Source organism: Melanostigma gelatinosum, assembly GCF_949748355.1.
Source record: "Melanostigma gelatinosum genome assembly, chromosome: 6".
NCBI classification, from domain to species: Eukaryota; Metazoa; Chordata; class Actinopteri; order Perciformes; family Zoarcidae; genus Melanostigma; species Melanostigma gelatinosum.
This window is the reverse complement of record NC_136639.1, coordinates 12,610,933-12,624,598: the sequence shown is the minus strand read 5'-3', so window position 1 is coordinate 12,624,598 and position 13,666 is coordinate 12,610,933. Positions and strand designations below refer to the sequence as shown.

The 13,666-nt window shown below is 42.8% G+C and overlaps 2 protein-coding genes across 3 annotated transcripts; both read left to right on the top strand.

Annotated features, from left to right (window-relative positions):
• Positions 1–635: 635 nt before the first annotated feature.
• ubl4a (ubiquitin like 4A) lies at positions 636–3,942 on the top strand. Its single transcript, XM_079270004.1, has 4 exons — positions 636–821; positions 1,846–1,951; positions 2,046–2,284; positions 3,377–3,942. Exons 1-4 carry the CDS (start codon positions 774–776, stop codon positions 3,479–3,481), a joined length of 498 nt encoding a protein of 165 aa, XP_079126130.1. The 5' UTR covers positions 636–773; the 3' UTR covers positions 3,482–3,942.
• A 300-nt stretch (positions 3,943–4,242) lies between these two features.
• Positions 4,243–11,291, top strand: LOC306779149 (dynamin-1-like protein). Of its 2 annotated transcripts, XM_079270943.1 has the most exons (18): positions 4,243–4,372; positions 4,925–5,051; positions 5,220–5,361; positions 5,600–5,638; positions 5,858–5,904; positions 6,005–6,076; positions 6,168–6,254; positions 6,391–6,553; positions 6,989–7,109; positions 7,263–7,601; positions 7,964–8,084; positions 8,221–8,376; positions 8,480–8,569; positions 8,674–8,772; positions 8,976–9,092; positions 9,197–9,306; positions 9,393–9,552; positions 9,687–11,291. In XM_079270943.1, exons 2-18 carry the CDS (start codon positions 4,950–4,952, stop codon positions 9,741–9,743), a joined length of 2,022 nt encoding a protein of 673 aa, XP_079127069.1. In that variant the 5' UTR covers positions 4,243–4,372; positions 4,925–4,949; the 3' UTR covers positions 9,744–11,291. The 2 variants fall into 2 exon arrangements, with proteins under 2 accessions (XP_079127069.1, XP_079127070.1); XM_079270944.1 differs by lacking the exon at positions 5,600–5,638.
• The last annotated feature ends 2,375 nt before the right edge of the window (positions 11,292–13,666 follow it).

Below are 13,666 nucleotides of genomic sequence, written 5' to 3'. Positions count from 1 at the left end.
GAGACCATTCGGGAGGCTGTAATGAGAAATGCATGGACTGGATCCCAATTGGGTCAGAGGGTCTTTGGGGTATTTCCGAGCCCAGGGGGTAGGTAGGTCTCCGACAAACCGAGCAGTGAGCATCAATCATTTTATTCCCCAGATATTTTGCTTATGTGAAAGACTGTTAAGACTGGCTGCGTGCACTGATAAGTGGTTTTACTCTCACTCCATTGTACCATCAAAGAGGCCTATTGAAAATATGTATTATGATGATATTTTGTAAATATGCCTAATTTGGAGAACAATTATCCGGCCCATAGCTTTGTACAACAAGACCAAAGCAAAGGCAGATGGCTTGTTTTTAATTCAAATTAAATTCGTAATACCAAGTGATTAAGTGTTTTTAAAGATCCTTCCCACTTTATATTCCTAACCCCATATTTGTTTTCCTTCATCGTTTTTCTTTTCTTTAATATTTAATTATGGTCTAATTATCTCGAGCAGAGGAAAGAATAATAACAATGTCGTTTTCTCGCCCCTTTTTGGTTGAATTATCTTCCGCATGTAGCAGCCATCAGCTGCCATACAGCCCTCCAGCCAGTCAGTGGCAGTAGTGTCACGTGAGAGAAGCAGCAGCACGCGTCAGCCGTAGAAGAAGAAGATGGGCCATCGATAAGAAAAGAAACACTGTGGCTATTTGAGCTAACAAAGTGACGTTAACTGAATACATCTAACGCTGGTTGCTTGATTGTTAAACGTGTTGTTGTGTTTTGTTCTGGGCATCATCGAAAATGATCCTTACCGTGAAACCACTTCAAGGGAAAGAATGCAGTGTTCAGGTAAGTTAAGCAGCGCTAGCTAAGCTAACTGCTAAGTGTTTCCCTACCGCTAGCTTAATGCGCAACATCAGCTGACGTTAGCCTTTATGGGTAAGCTAACGTTAGCCGACAGTGGCGATGGTCCTGTGTCATGCTCGCTTGAGTGAAGCAAGCACAAACATGATGCTTCGGTTTCAACATTAGGTTGTCAAACTCCATCCAGTGTGACGTTCATTTTAATGGATCTGCTGTACATTCGCACATCGCCCGGATATGAATCGATGTTACTATAGATTGCTTGTTAGCCACATTCTTGAGAAAGACACGTTAACTAACGATTTTCTCTCCTCTGGTCCAACGTTCAGACCCAGTGTTTTAGTGATCGCTCTATAAAACCTCATGTGAGGGTTATTGTAGGAAAGGGAAGTCACTAGGGAAATACTTTAATACGCAGTACTAGCGTTAAATTAACTTAGAGTGTCTTCGCAACTGGCTGTGATGTAATTTGCTCACTGTAAGGCTAGGCCATAGGTCCTGCTATATGTGACATAGGGACTACTATATGATGAGTATGCTACTGCAATATTCTGAGATATTTTGTGTAGAACAATATCAATACCTAATCAGGGTACTGTAAAGCATTTGCTGACGTGTCTATGGGGAAGTATTTCTCATACTGGACTAAATGTTGTAATCAGCAGAAGAGAAGTGGATCTAGACAAGAGACAATGCAATGTTTTTGCTCTAAAAGTTCAAAAGTACCTGACTACTAACATGCCTGTTATTGGCTCTGTCTAAAGGGATAAATAGCACCACTAAAGGCCAGTGACTGTTTGTTAATTTTCTTTGGAAAGAATGTGCTAAAGTGGCCATTTATCAAGGTAGATGTGTATTTGGTACTTGTGAAGGTGAATTCCTCATTAATTGTTAGTTATACCTGAAGTTGATGGCATTTGAGGTCTCCTCAGCCTAACAGGAGGGGAGAGGAGAATGCTTTCCAAATGTGTTTTAGTGTGACTACATCATCATGTTGTTGTTCTTCTAGGTGACTGAAAATGAGAAGGTCTCCACAGTGAAGGAACTTGTGTCAGAACGCCTCAACATACCAGCAAACCAGCAGAGGTTGCTCTATAAAGGGAAAGCGCTTTCAGGTAGATTTGCCAACAGTCAAGTGTTTCATAATCTTTATGCAGAATTGTAATGGCTTGATTCAACATTCTCTTTTGTCCATCTTGTTTTCTTCAGATGAACACAGGCTGAGTGATTATTCCATTGGGCCTGAGGCTAAATTGAATCTGGTTATCCGTCCAGTGGGGGAGAGAACTGGAGCGTCAGGGACGGCTTCCAGCAGCAGCAGCAGCAGCAGCAGCAGCAGCAGCAGTAGCAGCAGCTCACAAGGAAAAGTGTGGCAGACTGTGTCCATTATCCTTGCTAGACACTTTAGTCCAGCAGATGCGGCGAAAGTCCATGAACAGCTTATTAAGGTATTTTAATAGTTGTGCTACAATGCTTTGTAGTCTGTGGGTCGCGCTTAAACCACAAGGTTGTCTGTTCGATCCCCGGCTCCTACTGTCGTATATTGAAGTGTTCTAGAACAAGTCACTGCATATAAATGTTAAAATGTTTTAATTCTAACATAGAACAATCAAATGTTGCTACTCTATTCTTATGATGATATTAGCAGTTTCTAAATTGTTGAATCAAATGGAAACTATACACATTTAAAAAAAGCAGGATGAAATACCCATCCAAAGCTGCTCAACATTCGTTTAGTGAACATGTTGGATGAGGGAAAAAGATAATAATTTGATATTTTCTGACATGTTCATGTTGACAATGGAGATGATTTGACAGGGTTTTTTTTTTTTTTTTCAACTGACATTTAATCTTTTGCCTTCGGTTAGTATAAATGCTTTTAAATTTAGTGTTTTGTCCTCCAAAGTCTGAAAGACACCAGTTTATCCTGTGAAGCTCTCTAAATCCTACAATCCCATGTGTGGTGGTCAATTGTTTTATAGAGCATTCACGCATGCCTGGTGAACTCACACAATTCTAAAATGATCATCAAGTACTTGTCTATCACAGGAATATATTTCTAAAACCTGATCAATGTAAAAGGCACTGCAAGGTCTCAATAATGAAAGCCAGGGAAAACTGCACATTTTGTTCTTATAAGCACAAATTGTATTGTTTTGGTTTTCATTTTGACATATTTTTTTTCTCCTGTTTATTAATCTCAAAAATTGTAAGTACATAAATGCCCCGTGAATGAAAGTCAGCGTATGGATTCATTAAAACTTTACAAGTTGTTATCAACTAGATATTTTGAGATTGTTTCATGGTAGCTCTCTGGGGATAGACGTGAAAATCTCGGACCTACCAAATTGGTTAAAGCCTCCCGTTAATACACCGTTATGTCAATCTGGCTTCAGGTCTGAATTTCTCAAAATTAGACAATCCTTCTTATCTCATGCTTCATTATAAATATTTCCCTACAAACACAACATGGTTAAAATAGATTGTAGAATATTTAAAACTTGCTCTTTCTCAATATTTGTATTTTGTTTTTCCTCAAGGACTATGAACGTTCCCTTCGACAACTTAGTCTAGATGACATTGAGCGCTTGGCGGGAAGACTGCTTCACCCCGACGGCGACGGCATGGACACCTACATGGACTAAGCCTCGCTGGAAGTTTCTTATTGTGATTGTCTTTTGAGAGGTGCTCAGTTCATGGAGGTGCATACAGTGTTTAATCATTGGCTGAGTGAAGACAGATACCAGTGGCTGTTGATTATGTCAGCAATAGGGCTTTCTTATAGATGACCAAAATACTTGGATAAGAAAACATGGCAACTTTGAATTGGTCTGGTCACTGTCATCGATGTTGCAGAAATGACACCTGATCACATAATATTTGAAAACAAAGGAATCCATTTATGCTGTTGGTTTCACATGATCTCTGGCTGCTACGACTCCCAGCGGATGGTAATGTCTACTGGAGGTTTTTGTTAGTAATCTCTGTGTCAGGTGGTGTGTTGTGTTAACCATCCTTGAGAAGGTAATACATGTTTTATTCTGTAACTAACTGATGATCATTGAATGCTTTGTAAATATTGTGTTTATATATACAGACATTAAATCACAGAAAAATTACAAGTGTTGATGTTTACTGTTTTGTTGACTATTTTATGTGAATTTCAAAAAAATATATATATTTATATATTTAAAAAAATAATAATGAATGGTTTTTAAAGCAGTTTCTAGCATTGAAAAGTACAAGTGGTTGAATATATAAATGAAAAGAGACGTCTCTACAGGGACTATTTAAGACGTGACCAACCAGTGAGTCTTGAACGTGCCGACCAATCGGGTAACAGCAATGAGTATCATTATTTTTTGACCAATCAGATTGAGCGAGCGTATTGCGAGTCCCGTTTACGTGGTGAACTGACTGTTTCTTTCCTGCTAAATTTAAATAACAGTTCGGATAAAATGAAATATATTTGACTCTCCACAAATGATGACTGAGATAAACGTTGGATAAGGGCGGATAGTATCTCTTTGACATCGGTAAGGTCGCAATGGAGCATCGGTTGGTCTCATAGACTGTATGTTTGTTCCAAGCTAGCGTTAGCACAAAACTAACGTTAGGTCAAGCGCTTCACTTCCTGCCGCTAACCTGTTCGCGCGAGCCAGCTAACGTTAACTGATAACATCGAGCCTGTGCTGCTGCGTTGTGTTGCCATGTAGGTTAAGTCAGTGCCGGTCTGGATGATTAATTGTCCGTTTTCTGTTCCTTATTGTCTAATCTGGGAGGACTCTGACCAGTGTTGGTCAACCTGATGCTAGGGCGTTGACGTTACACCCCTCTCATCAGGACCACTGTTCCCTTTGGCAAAGCAAGACATTCTTCCCAGGGAAATAATGTAGACAGCATAGAGTTGTTGCTTTCTTGCACAGATTATAATGCAGCCAACTGCATTCTCATTTGGGCTTTTTGGAATAGCATTTTCATAGCTGGCGTTAGTATTTCATTTTAGTTTCAGTATGATTTAATGTGAACTGAGGTACTTTGCTGTCCTTTCTTTCTATCCATGTTTGTTCTGTTTTTACCTTTTTTAGTAAGTGTGCCCGGTCTATTGGGAAGATGGAGACTCTAATCCCCACGATCAACCGGCTGCAGGAGGTCTTTCTCACAGTGGGTGCAGAAGTCGTACAGCTGCCTCAAATAGTCGTCGTTGGATCTCAGGTCAGTCGGGGGGGACAATGAAAAGCTCAAACTTAAAGAGTCCTGTAACACTTTCTCGTGTATGTATTAGTTCTGAGGATTTTATCAAATTGAACATGTATTGTTGGTGTCAACACTGATATAGACTGACTATCAGTGCTGACTTGCTCTCATTATGTGCTGTAACAGAGCAGTGGAAAGAGCTCAGTGTTGGAGAGCCTGGTTGGACGGGATTTCTTGCCTCGAGGATCAGGAATAGTCACAAGACGACCCCTCGTGTTGCAACTTGTTAATGTTGCCCCTCTGCAGGAGAGACTGAAAACCGAAAATGGTACCTTCATATTTATTAATATTTTAAATAACAAGGAAGTTGTCCTTGAAAAATATCAGCATGTATATCATGGTTTGTTATCTCTGTCTAGGCATAGGATCTGCTTGAAGTAGTATGTGTGGTAAGCACTTTGGCATGTTCGCTTTCACTCACTGTCTGAACTGTAAGCTACTTCTTGCTGAGCCTCTCTTTGCTAACATTCAGTCTTTCGTCCTTTTCTTCTTCACTACTCTTTCAGGAAATGGGGGAAAACAAAATGCCCAATTCAGCTACCCAGGTCTCTGTATATTTGGTCTGCATGGACTTGTCTTTGTTTAGCCACTTCATTTCTTCTGTGAACTTTCTCAAACATTTAGTTTGTTCCAATCTTCATCTGTCAAGCATGATATCTGTCCATTTGTAATCTTTTCAGTTTGCATTATTCCTCCCCAAAGCGTAATGTTATTTGCAAACATCTGTAGATGTACTTGCGCTCACTCTTATATTGTTTGTTCAGGTGTCAAAGCTGAAGAATGGGGTACGTTCCTGCACTGCAAGAACCAGGTACATTTAACTGCGCATTTCAAATGACGTGCTTACTGCCGTTGTCATGTGTTATGTGCTGAGTTTAGCCGATGCATCATTCTCACACTTTTGTTGACAGATCTTCGCAGATTTTCAGGAAATTCGTCGGGAAATTGAAGCAGAGACTGAACGTACTTCAGGTGACAACAAGGTAAGAGAAAGCATGATGTTAAGTCAGTGATGCCTTAAATCTAGCTCTTTTTTTTACATAAATGTTGCTTCTTTTTGTTCATATCCTCAAGGGCATCAGTCCTGAGCCCATATATTTGAAGATTTTCTCCCCCAAAGTCCTTAATCTCACCCTGGTGGATTTACCTGGAATCACTAAGGTAAACTCAGGCACCTAAGACAGATGTTGTTTTTGTTTCTTGTGTGCAAACATAATGGCACTAGATGATATTTATCATCATATCTGCAATCTACTGTGCTTACACGAACGCTGGCTGCTCGTTGTTTTTTCCTCAGGTTCCGGTCGGGGACCAGCCAGAGGACATTGAGGCACAAGTAGAAGAGATGATCTCGTCCTTCATCTCCAATCCCAACTGCCTCATCCTCACAGTGTCCCCTGCCAACTCTGACTTGGCCACCTCGGATGCTCTGAAATTGGCTCGTGAGGTTGATACAGATGGTAGGACATTTTATAAACAGACGCCTCTTCTCCTCCGATTTCATTTTGATTTTGCTTGTTACATGACATGCCTCAAGTAGAAATGCATTTTGAATTATTAAATGTGCAGGAAGAATGTATTGTGCTTACATCATTTCAGGCTATTGGACCTGTCAGTCTTTACTGTTGAAAGCATTCTAACAGTTACAGTTGCTGTCATGGTGCACTCTGAATAATAGATTGATGGATGATGTGAATCTACTTGTGTTGATTGTCTGCTAGGTTGGCCATATGGCCTTTTAAGTGCCGGTTGTACACTGATAATGTGCTGGCTAGGATATCTGTAGCTGGGCCCAAATGTTCCGCTGCCGGCCTCAATTCTATCCCATTAGAGACCTGTTTCCTTGTTTTCTTCCATGATGTCCTACTGTATAATCGCGTGTGTGTGTGTGTCAGGTCGCCGAACACTGCTGGTGGTCAGTAAGCTGGACCTGATGGATGCAGGGACTGATGCTCTGGAGGTCCTTCTGGGTCGAGTCATTCCAGTCAGACTTGGGATTATCGGGGTGGTTAACAGGTTTGCAGTGATCGATTGGTTCTTTTTTCTTTTAGTTTAGCTGTGTATTGTTTTAAGCTTCACAATACAGCAATTTGGCAAGTTGTTGATGTCCTTATTACCCTGAACATCTGATTACTCTCCCGCTCGCTCCCCAATTGGCAATCCTCCCAGGAGCCAGCATGACATCAATACCCAGAAGAGCCTTGAGGACTCGATGAGGGATGAGCAGACTTTCCTGCAGCGCCACTACCCCTCGCTCGCCTCGCGCGCCGGCACACGCTATCTGGCCAAAACTCTCAGCAGGCTGCTCATGCATCACATCCGGGATTGCCTGCCAGAGCTCAAGACCCGTGTGACCGTGCTAAGTTCCCAGTACCAGGCACGGCTCAATGGCTATGGCCAGCCAGTAGAAGACCACAGCTCCACCCTGCTGCAGATTGTCACCAAGTTCGCCAGCGATTACTGCCACACCATTGAGGGAACGGCCAGATACATCCAGACCACAGAGCTGTGAGTCTAATCTCTTTACAGCAGCAGTATCTTCATTGAATAGCAAATGCTTTTTGTTCTGATGATAGCAGCCTTTGTTTCATGTTTCTGGGAATTTTTTTAGGTTGTCATCTAAATTCATACCTTGCGTTGCATTCCGCATTGGTTCATAATGTATATCCGGAGGGTTGGTTTCTTGTGGTAATTGTAAATTGAAGTGGTATCAGCATCTTCTGTTGGCACCCTCATCTCTACAGCTTGCTACGAGGTGATTCATTCACCTTTTTTGGTTGACTGCGTTTCATTTTTGTGCAATTAACATAGCTGACACAGAGCACTGAGAAACAGCATTGGTGTCACAGCTGAACTCATCTCTTCTACAGCTGTGGGGGTGCTCGGATCTGTTACATATTCCATGAGACCTTTGGGCGCACTTTGCAGTCCATTGACCCCCTGGGAGGGTTGACTGAGCTCGATATCCTCACCGCCATCCGCAATGCTACGGTGAGCTCCTCCTGACTTCCCTTCTTCTAATTATTTTAATCCAGATTCTAGTCAAGTTCTCTCGTTTGGAGGAATAGCAGGTCAATTATAGAGCGTGTGTGTGTGTGTGTGTGTGTGCGTGTGATTTGCCCTCCAGGGTCCGCGGCCAGCACTTTTTGTGCCTGAGGTGTCCTTTGAGTTGTTGGTGAAGCGGCAAATTAAGCGACTGGAGGAGCCCAGTATGCGCTGTGTAGAGCTTGTTCATGAAGAGCTGCAGAGGATCATCCAGCACTGCTCCTCCTTCAGCACACAGGTTAGCCAGCTTGAAGCATTTTTCACTTGATCAACTTGCTACAACAGAGGAGCATTAATTATGACAGCACCATGTTGAGAAACGTTGTCTTTGTCTTTGCAAGGAGCTTCTGCGATTCCCCAAACTGCACGATTCCATTGTGGAAGTGGTGGCCGGATTACTGAGAAAGCGCTTGCCGATTACGAATGAAATGGTAATCCACGGCTTAGCTAAAATGATCTTTCATACTAATTGTAATAACTAACAGCCAAGTCCTATTTACCGCCTGAGATTTATTCTGTGTTTTTTTCCCATTAGGTGCACAATTTAGTATCAATAGAGCTCGCCTACATTAACACAAAACATCCAGACTTCACGGATGCAGCGCAGGTCTGTGCATCTGTCAACAGTCAGCAGGTAGTTTATCTGTCCCTTACAACAGGTACTCTCATTTAATATGTATTCTGCTAGGGTAAACCTAAGGAGTCGAGTTATTTAAAGCCTTAACCATTACGTCTCACATCCAAACATTAAAGCCCCTTTTAAAGTTTGTAGTGGAGTTCCAGCCTCAGCCAAAGCAGCCTTGACCCCCCTGACTTCCTCTGATTTCTTGCTGACAGGCGGAGGCCCTTGATGGAGGAATGCGCTGGAAGAACGAGAAGGTTGCGGAAGAGAGAGTCGCGGCTGCAGGCTTCGGCAGTCCCAGCAAAGGCCAATCCATTAACCTGCTTGACACAGTGAGTGGTGGGGTTAGCAACAGAACAAAACACTTAGCGGTGAAGACATTGCACACTGTCAACATTTTACTTTGCCTCTCTCTCTCTCTCGCTCTCTCTGCCAGGCGATGCCCGTATCACGCAAGCTGAGTGCGAAGGAGCAGAGGGACTGCGAGATCATCCAGCGCCTCATCAAGTGCTACTTCCTTATTGTCCGCAAAAGCATCCAGGACAGGTTAGACTGGAACAAGTCCAGAGCATCTGAGGGGGATTTCCCCCTTTTTTCTCAGTTGTTTTTAGTGATTTCCTGTGTGTCCGCAGTGTGCCCAAGACAGTGATGCACTTCCTGGTCAACTTTGTGAAAGAGCATCTGCAGAGTGAGCTGGTGGGTCAGCTTTACAAACAGCAACTGCTGCAGGAGCTGCTCATTGAGTCACAGGACACGGCACAGCAGCGGACCGAGGTTGCTCAAATGCTCGAGGTGAAATTGGCCGACGCTTTTGTTCTCTGAATAGGTTCTAAGCATGAAAAACACAGTCTTTTCTATTTCTCTTTGAGCTGCTATTCTAAAGCCAGTGATTTCACTGACCTCTCTGTTTTCTTTTTCTTTCTCAGGCGCTCCAAAAAGCCAATAACATCATCTCTGAGATCCGTGAGACACATCTGTGGTAGCCAGAGGAAAAGAACAATTCCCTTGTCATAGGACAGCTTTGAGAGGATGAGAGTGTATTTGAGTTTACACAGAGAGAGAGAGAGAGAGTGTGTGGGGGGCGGGTGTGGCAGCACCAACATTTTCTCATGGACCGATGACCATAGCACATTGAGATCTATTGTTTCCCGTCAGCTGTCCTGACCAGTACACTGGGCCTGTTGCTTTTCACTATGAACGTTGTGTCGCGAAGCAAATTGATGAAACACTCAGGCCCAAAGTGTTACTGCAAAGTTTAATCACGAAACACACGGCCACAAACTAAATCTTTTTGCATAATTTGTGACAAAATGTTTTGTTGGATTGTAGAATTGGTGCTGTAAATGTAAAATTAAGATTTTAAGTGAAGTTGTCAAGTTGTTGCCTAGGGTGTCTTTACATTTATTTAATTTTTTAGATCAAAATGTGTTCACACTGTACAATTCCACAAACAATGCTGGCCTTCCTCTGAGCCCCTTTAGCAGGTGTTCAAATGATGCTATACTAGATGTTTTCCAACTTTAATCCCCTTTATTGGAGCTCTCACTAGAGATGGAATCTAAGTGGAAATCCAACTAAATTAATGCTGACTGCAGTGCAACACTGAAGACAGACCATGGTCATTTGCAGAAATGACTGGATGGATGCAGATCGTTTTTCCAGCTCTGTAATGCTAATCAATATCAGGTTTATTTTCCACAGCCAGATTTTAGCCCATTTATTCTGTTGCACTGACTTTTGTGTGTAGTCATAAAGGAGGAGACATACATACATTTTCCTCTGTTTGTAGGAGATGAGTTGGGCTGCTATAATATGTAGAGTGTATATATTCTATAGTATCTAGAAAAAAGAATATATAAGAATAGTCAGGAGATTATGTAATACTCCATCATTTGATTTGAGATCCAGATGGTGAGGCGGTAATCTTCTCTTTATTTCCCCAAGCCATTTGTTCACTGGGTTCCAATTAATCAATGATACAGAGAGATGAGATAGTTCCCTATTATTGTCCCTGTCCACTAGTGAGGACATTACCCAAGTACAAGAGACTCAGTGTGCAGATGCCTCCTGCATGCAGAGCCATTTGCTTCTGTGCCAATTATTAAATTAATTGTGTAATATTTTTCCATTTCGTCCCAGTTTAGGTTGTTGTGCAGGCAGATTCCTCCACCAAGTGATATAGCAGTCAATGTGAATCTCCTCTCACAGCCAAAACAAATAGTTGAGTTATTTCAGCAAGACCTGCCCTAACAGGGACCATCAAACAGAAACTCTTCTGACCTTTTCTTCTGTGATCAGGGAGCGAACACATCGCATCAGTCTGTCTCTCTGAAAGCCCTGTGTATGTAAGCTTACATGTGTGTGTTCAGTATGCATGTGTGGGCGTATGAATGGCTGATTTATGTATGGTTTGTATTATTTAAATGTATTTTATTATGTGTCAACTGCCTATATGAGTTCTTGCCTGCCAATATTTGTGATACATGTTTACGGAACCGAGTCTGTTGAGATTGGAGGGACTCATTAAACCCTAAAACAGGACACTGTATGAAGTCTGTTTGGGTGTTATTGACAACATTCAGTACTCGAAATTGATCTGTTTTCATACAATCTGTTCAGAGTGAGATGTGATTAGACTCACTCTGCTTCACTTCATTGATCTCAGGTGACTGAAAAAGTCTGTTCAGTCAGATGGATCTGTCACGGCCGCGCCAATAACATGAAATCAGTCTCCTGAAGGGTGCCAACACACACACACACACACACACACACAGTAACTGTGACATGAGCAGCAGGCTTAAGCCTGTTTTCTTTGATGGTTGACTCACACACTGCACCCCACCTGCTATGGAAAGAGCTGCACCGGGTGAAACTACAGATTTAACCTTTATTTCTTATTGCCAATGCAATCCAAGTTCAACCTGAGCAACGGTTGAGACGTGAGGTGATGGATGAGTTAGATGTGGCAGTAAGAGTGGAGCGCTGGTCATTAATGTTGGATGAGAGTGCGCGAGGGCATTATGGTCCAGGAGAAACCAGTTTTTGCACAAGACACAAACAGAGTTGATTTTATGAACCCAACAATCTGTGTGTGCTTGTACACACAGAAGTCAGAATGCATCTATAACAGAGAGGCAGATTAAACGGTTTGAAAGTGAGAGCGCCGTGCTCGCAAAGGAAGATGAACCACAAGCTTATGAACTCTTATTTCACATTGCCTGCACTTTTTGTACCACTGTAAGTTATTGTGATCACACTCTTATAACACACCCCACCAACACGACTAGACTAGACCATACCAACTCTGACAGCCTGGGAGGGTGCTCGGCTGCAGTATCGTGACAACTGCATTATTTTAGTCCCCTAAATCCTGCTGAATTAATTTGGAACCAGCCCGGGGCATGTTTTGATTCATTCATCAAATGTCTCCAGGCTCTCCTGCCGTCCTCCGGTGATTTACAGGAGGGGTTTTTCCGGCTGCAATCCCCTCCTCGCCTGTCCTCAACCGGTGAGCCAGTCAGCAGAGCAAGCTGAACAAAGCCATGGGAGAGATAGAGAGAGAGAGGGGAGCTTCTGGGAAGAAATCTCTCTCACTGACTCTGTCGCCTGGACAACCGGGTAAGAGAGGAGGAGAGGGAGAAAGGACAGAGGAGCATAAAAGGAGAGGAAAACAAGCCATTATTAACTGCTGAGATGAGAAGATTCCTGTAGAGTGAAGGGGGGGGGGGGGCGGGGGGAGTAGATTTGTGTCTCATTCTCTTGTGGGGGTTCCCTTGGTGTGTCTCTCTTGATGAGTTATTAACTATGACAATAAAGCAGTGCATTTTCTTTTTCTTCCCCACAAGAGCATGGAAGAGATGAAATTGCAGAGCACAAGTTCAGCACGATACAAGTGGACCCAGTAGGCCTGAACGCTCCACCTGTAATCCTCGTCTCATCAGCCTCAGGTAAGACTCCTCAGTGTTGCAGGCGTTTGCTTTGATAGGGATGCTTTCGTTTTTGCCTGATGTATTATTAATACAGATCATAATTCCTGAAGGTAGTAAACTGTGTAGTTACCTTGGAAATGCCAGATAAAGTCCAAAAATGAATTAACAAATGAATAAAAGCGTATCTTACCTGCTAGGAGTACAAGCATTGTTTATCAGAGTAACTCTGGGGCAGTTTTTCATCATGTGTATAAATGTGTTTATAAACTGCATGAAAAGGAAACAACCCTCACTGTAATATGGGGATTGTTTACAACATTTTATGTAGAAGAGTGGGAATTGCATGGTACAGCACCACGACGCTTCACACACCGTACACCTAGCTTTGCACTCCCTTCAGTGCGAGCATGAATTCATCGAGAACACAATGAGAAAACACCGTCGAATGAATCTGGAGAGTTTGACTTGAACCACGGACTCCAGATTCACAGTGCACAAAGGATGGAAGGCACGTCTGCTATAAGCGTGCTGCTGAGCGCTCATGCATGAGGATTGTATTCATCGATCACTCGTTGTGCAATCGATGCCCCTTTAAATGAGGTGGTATGCTCGCTGAGTTCACACCAGGCTGAGTTTGTGTGGGGCAGCATGTGATATCCATATTGGATGAGATGGAGAGGAGATACAACTGAGGAGGGTGGGGTTATTTTTAGCTGCTGTCAATAATGAAGGTTACTAATCTCTCGCCTTTTGTGCACAAGATGGAAAAAAAGGCAGAAAGATTGCAGGAGGAAAAGGGCAAGAGAGTGAGGGATGGTGAGCAAAAGGGGGGATGAGAGAGACGTTGAGACAGATGATTGTAGATGAAAGGTTCAGGTTGGCAGCATGCTGGGATCGCTCAGAGCTCCCACCTCAACTACCTGACACAATCCAGAGATGGAGTGGAGGGTAGAAACACTTGCACTCAGCTTATTCAC

Excerpts from the sequence above, each read along its gene's own strand:
- ubl4a (XM_079270004.1), top strand. The coding sequence starts at position 774 with ATGATCCTTACCGTGAAACCACTTCAAGGGAAAGAATGCAGTGTTCAG. Across the intron at positions 822-1,845 it reads GGAAAGAATGCAGTGTTCAG|GTGACTGAAAATGAGAAGGT; the intron begins GTAAGTTAAGCA and ends TTGTTCTTCTAG. Across the intron at positions 2,285-3,376 it reads TCCATGAACAGCTTATTAAG|GACTATGAACGTTCCCTTCG; the intron begins GTATTTTAATAG and ends TTTTTCCTCAAG.
- LOC306779149 (XM_079270943.1), top strand. The coding sequence starts at position 4,950 with ATGGAGACTCTAATCCCCACGATCAACCGGCTGCAGGAGGTCTTTCTC. Across the intron at positions 6,255-6,390 it reads ATTTACCTGGAATCACTAAG|GTTCCGGTCGGGGACCAGCC; the intron begins GTAAACTCAGGC and ends TTTTTTCCTCAG. Across the intron at positions 8,570-8,673 it reads TGCCGATTACGAATGAAATG|GTGCACAATTTAGTATCAAT; the intron begins GTAATCCACGGC and ends TTTTCCCATTAG.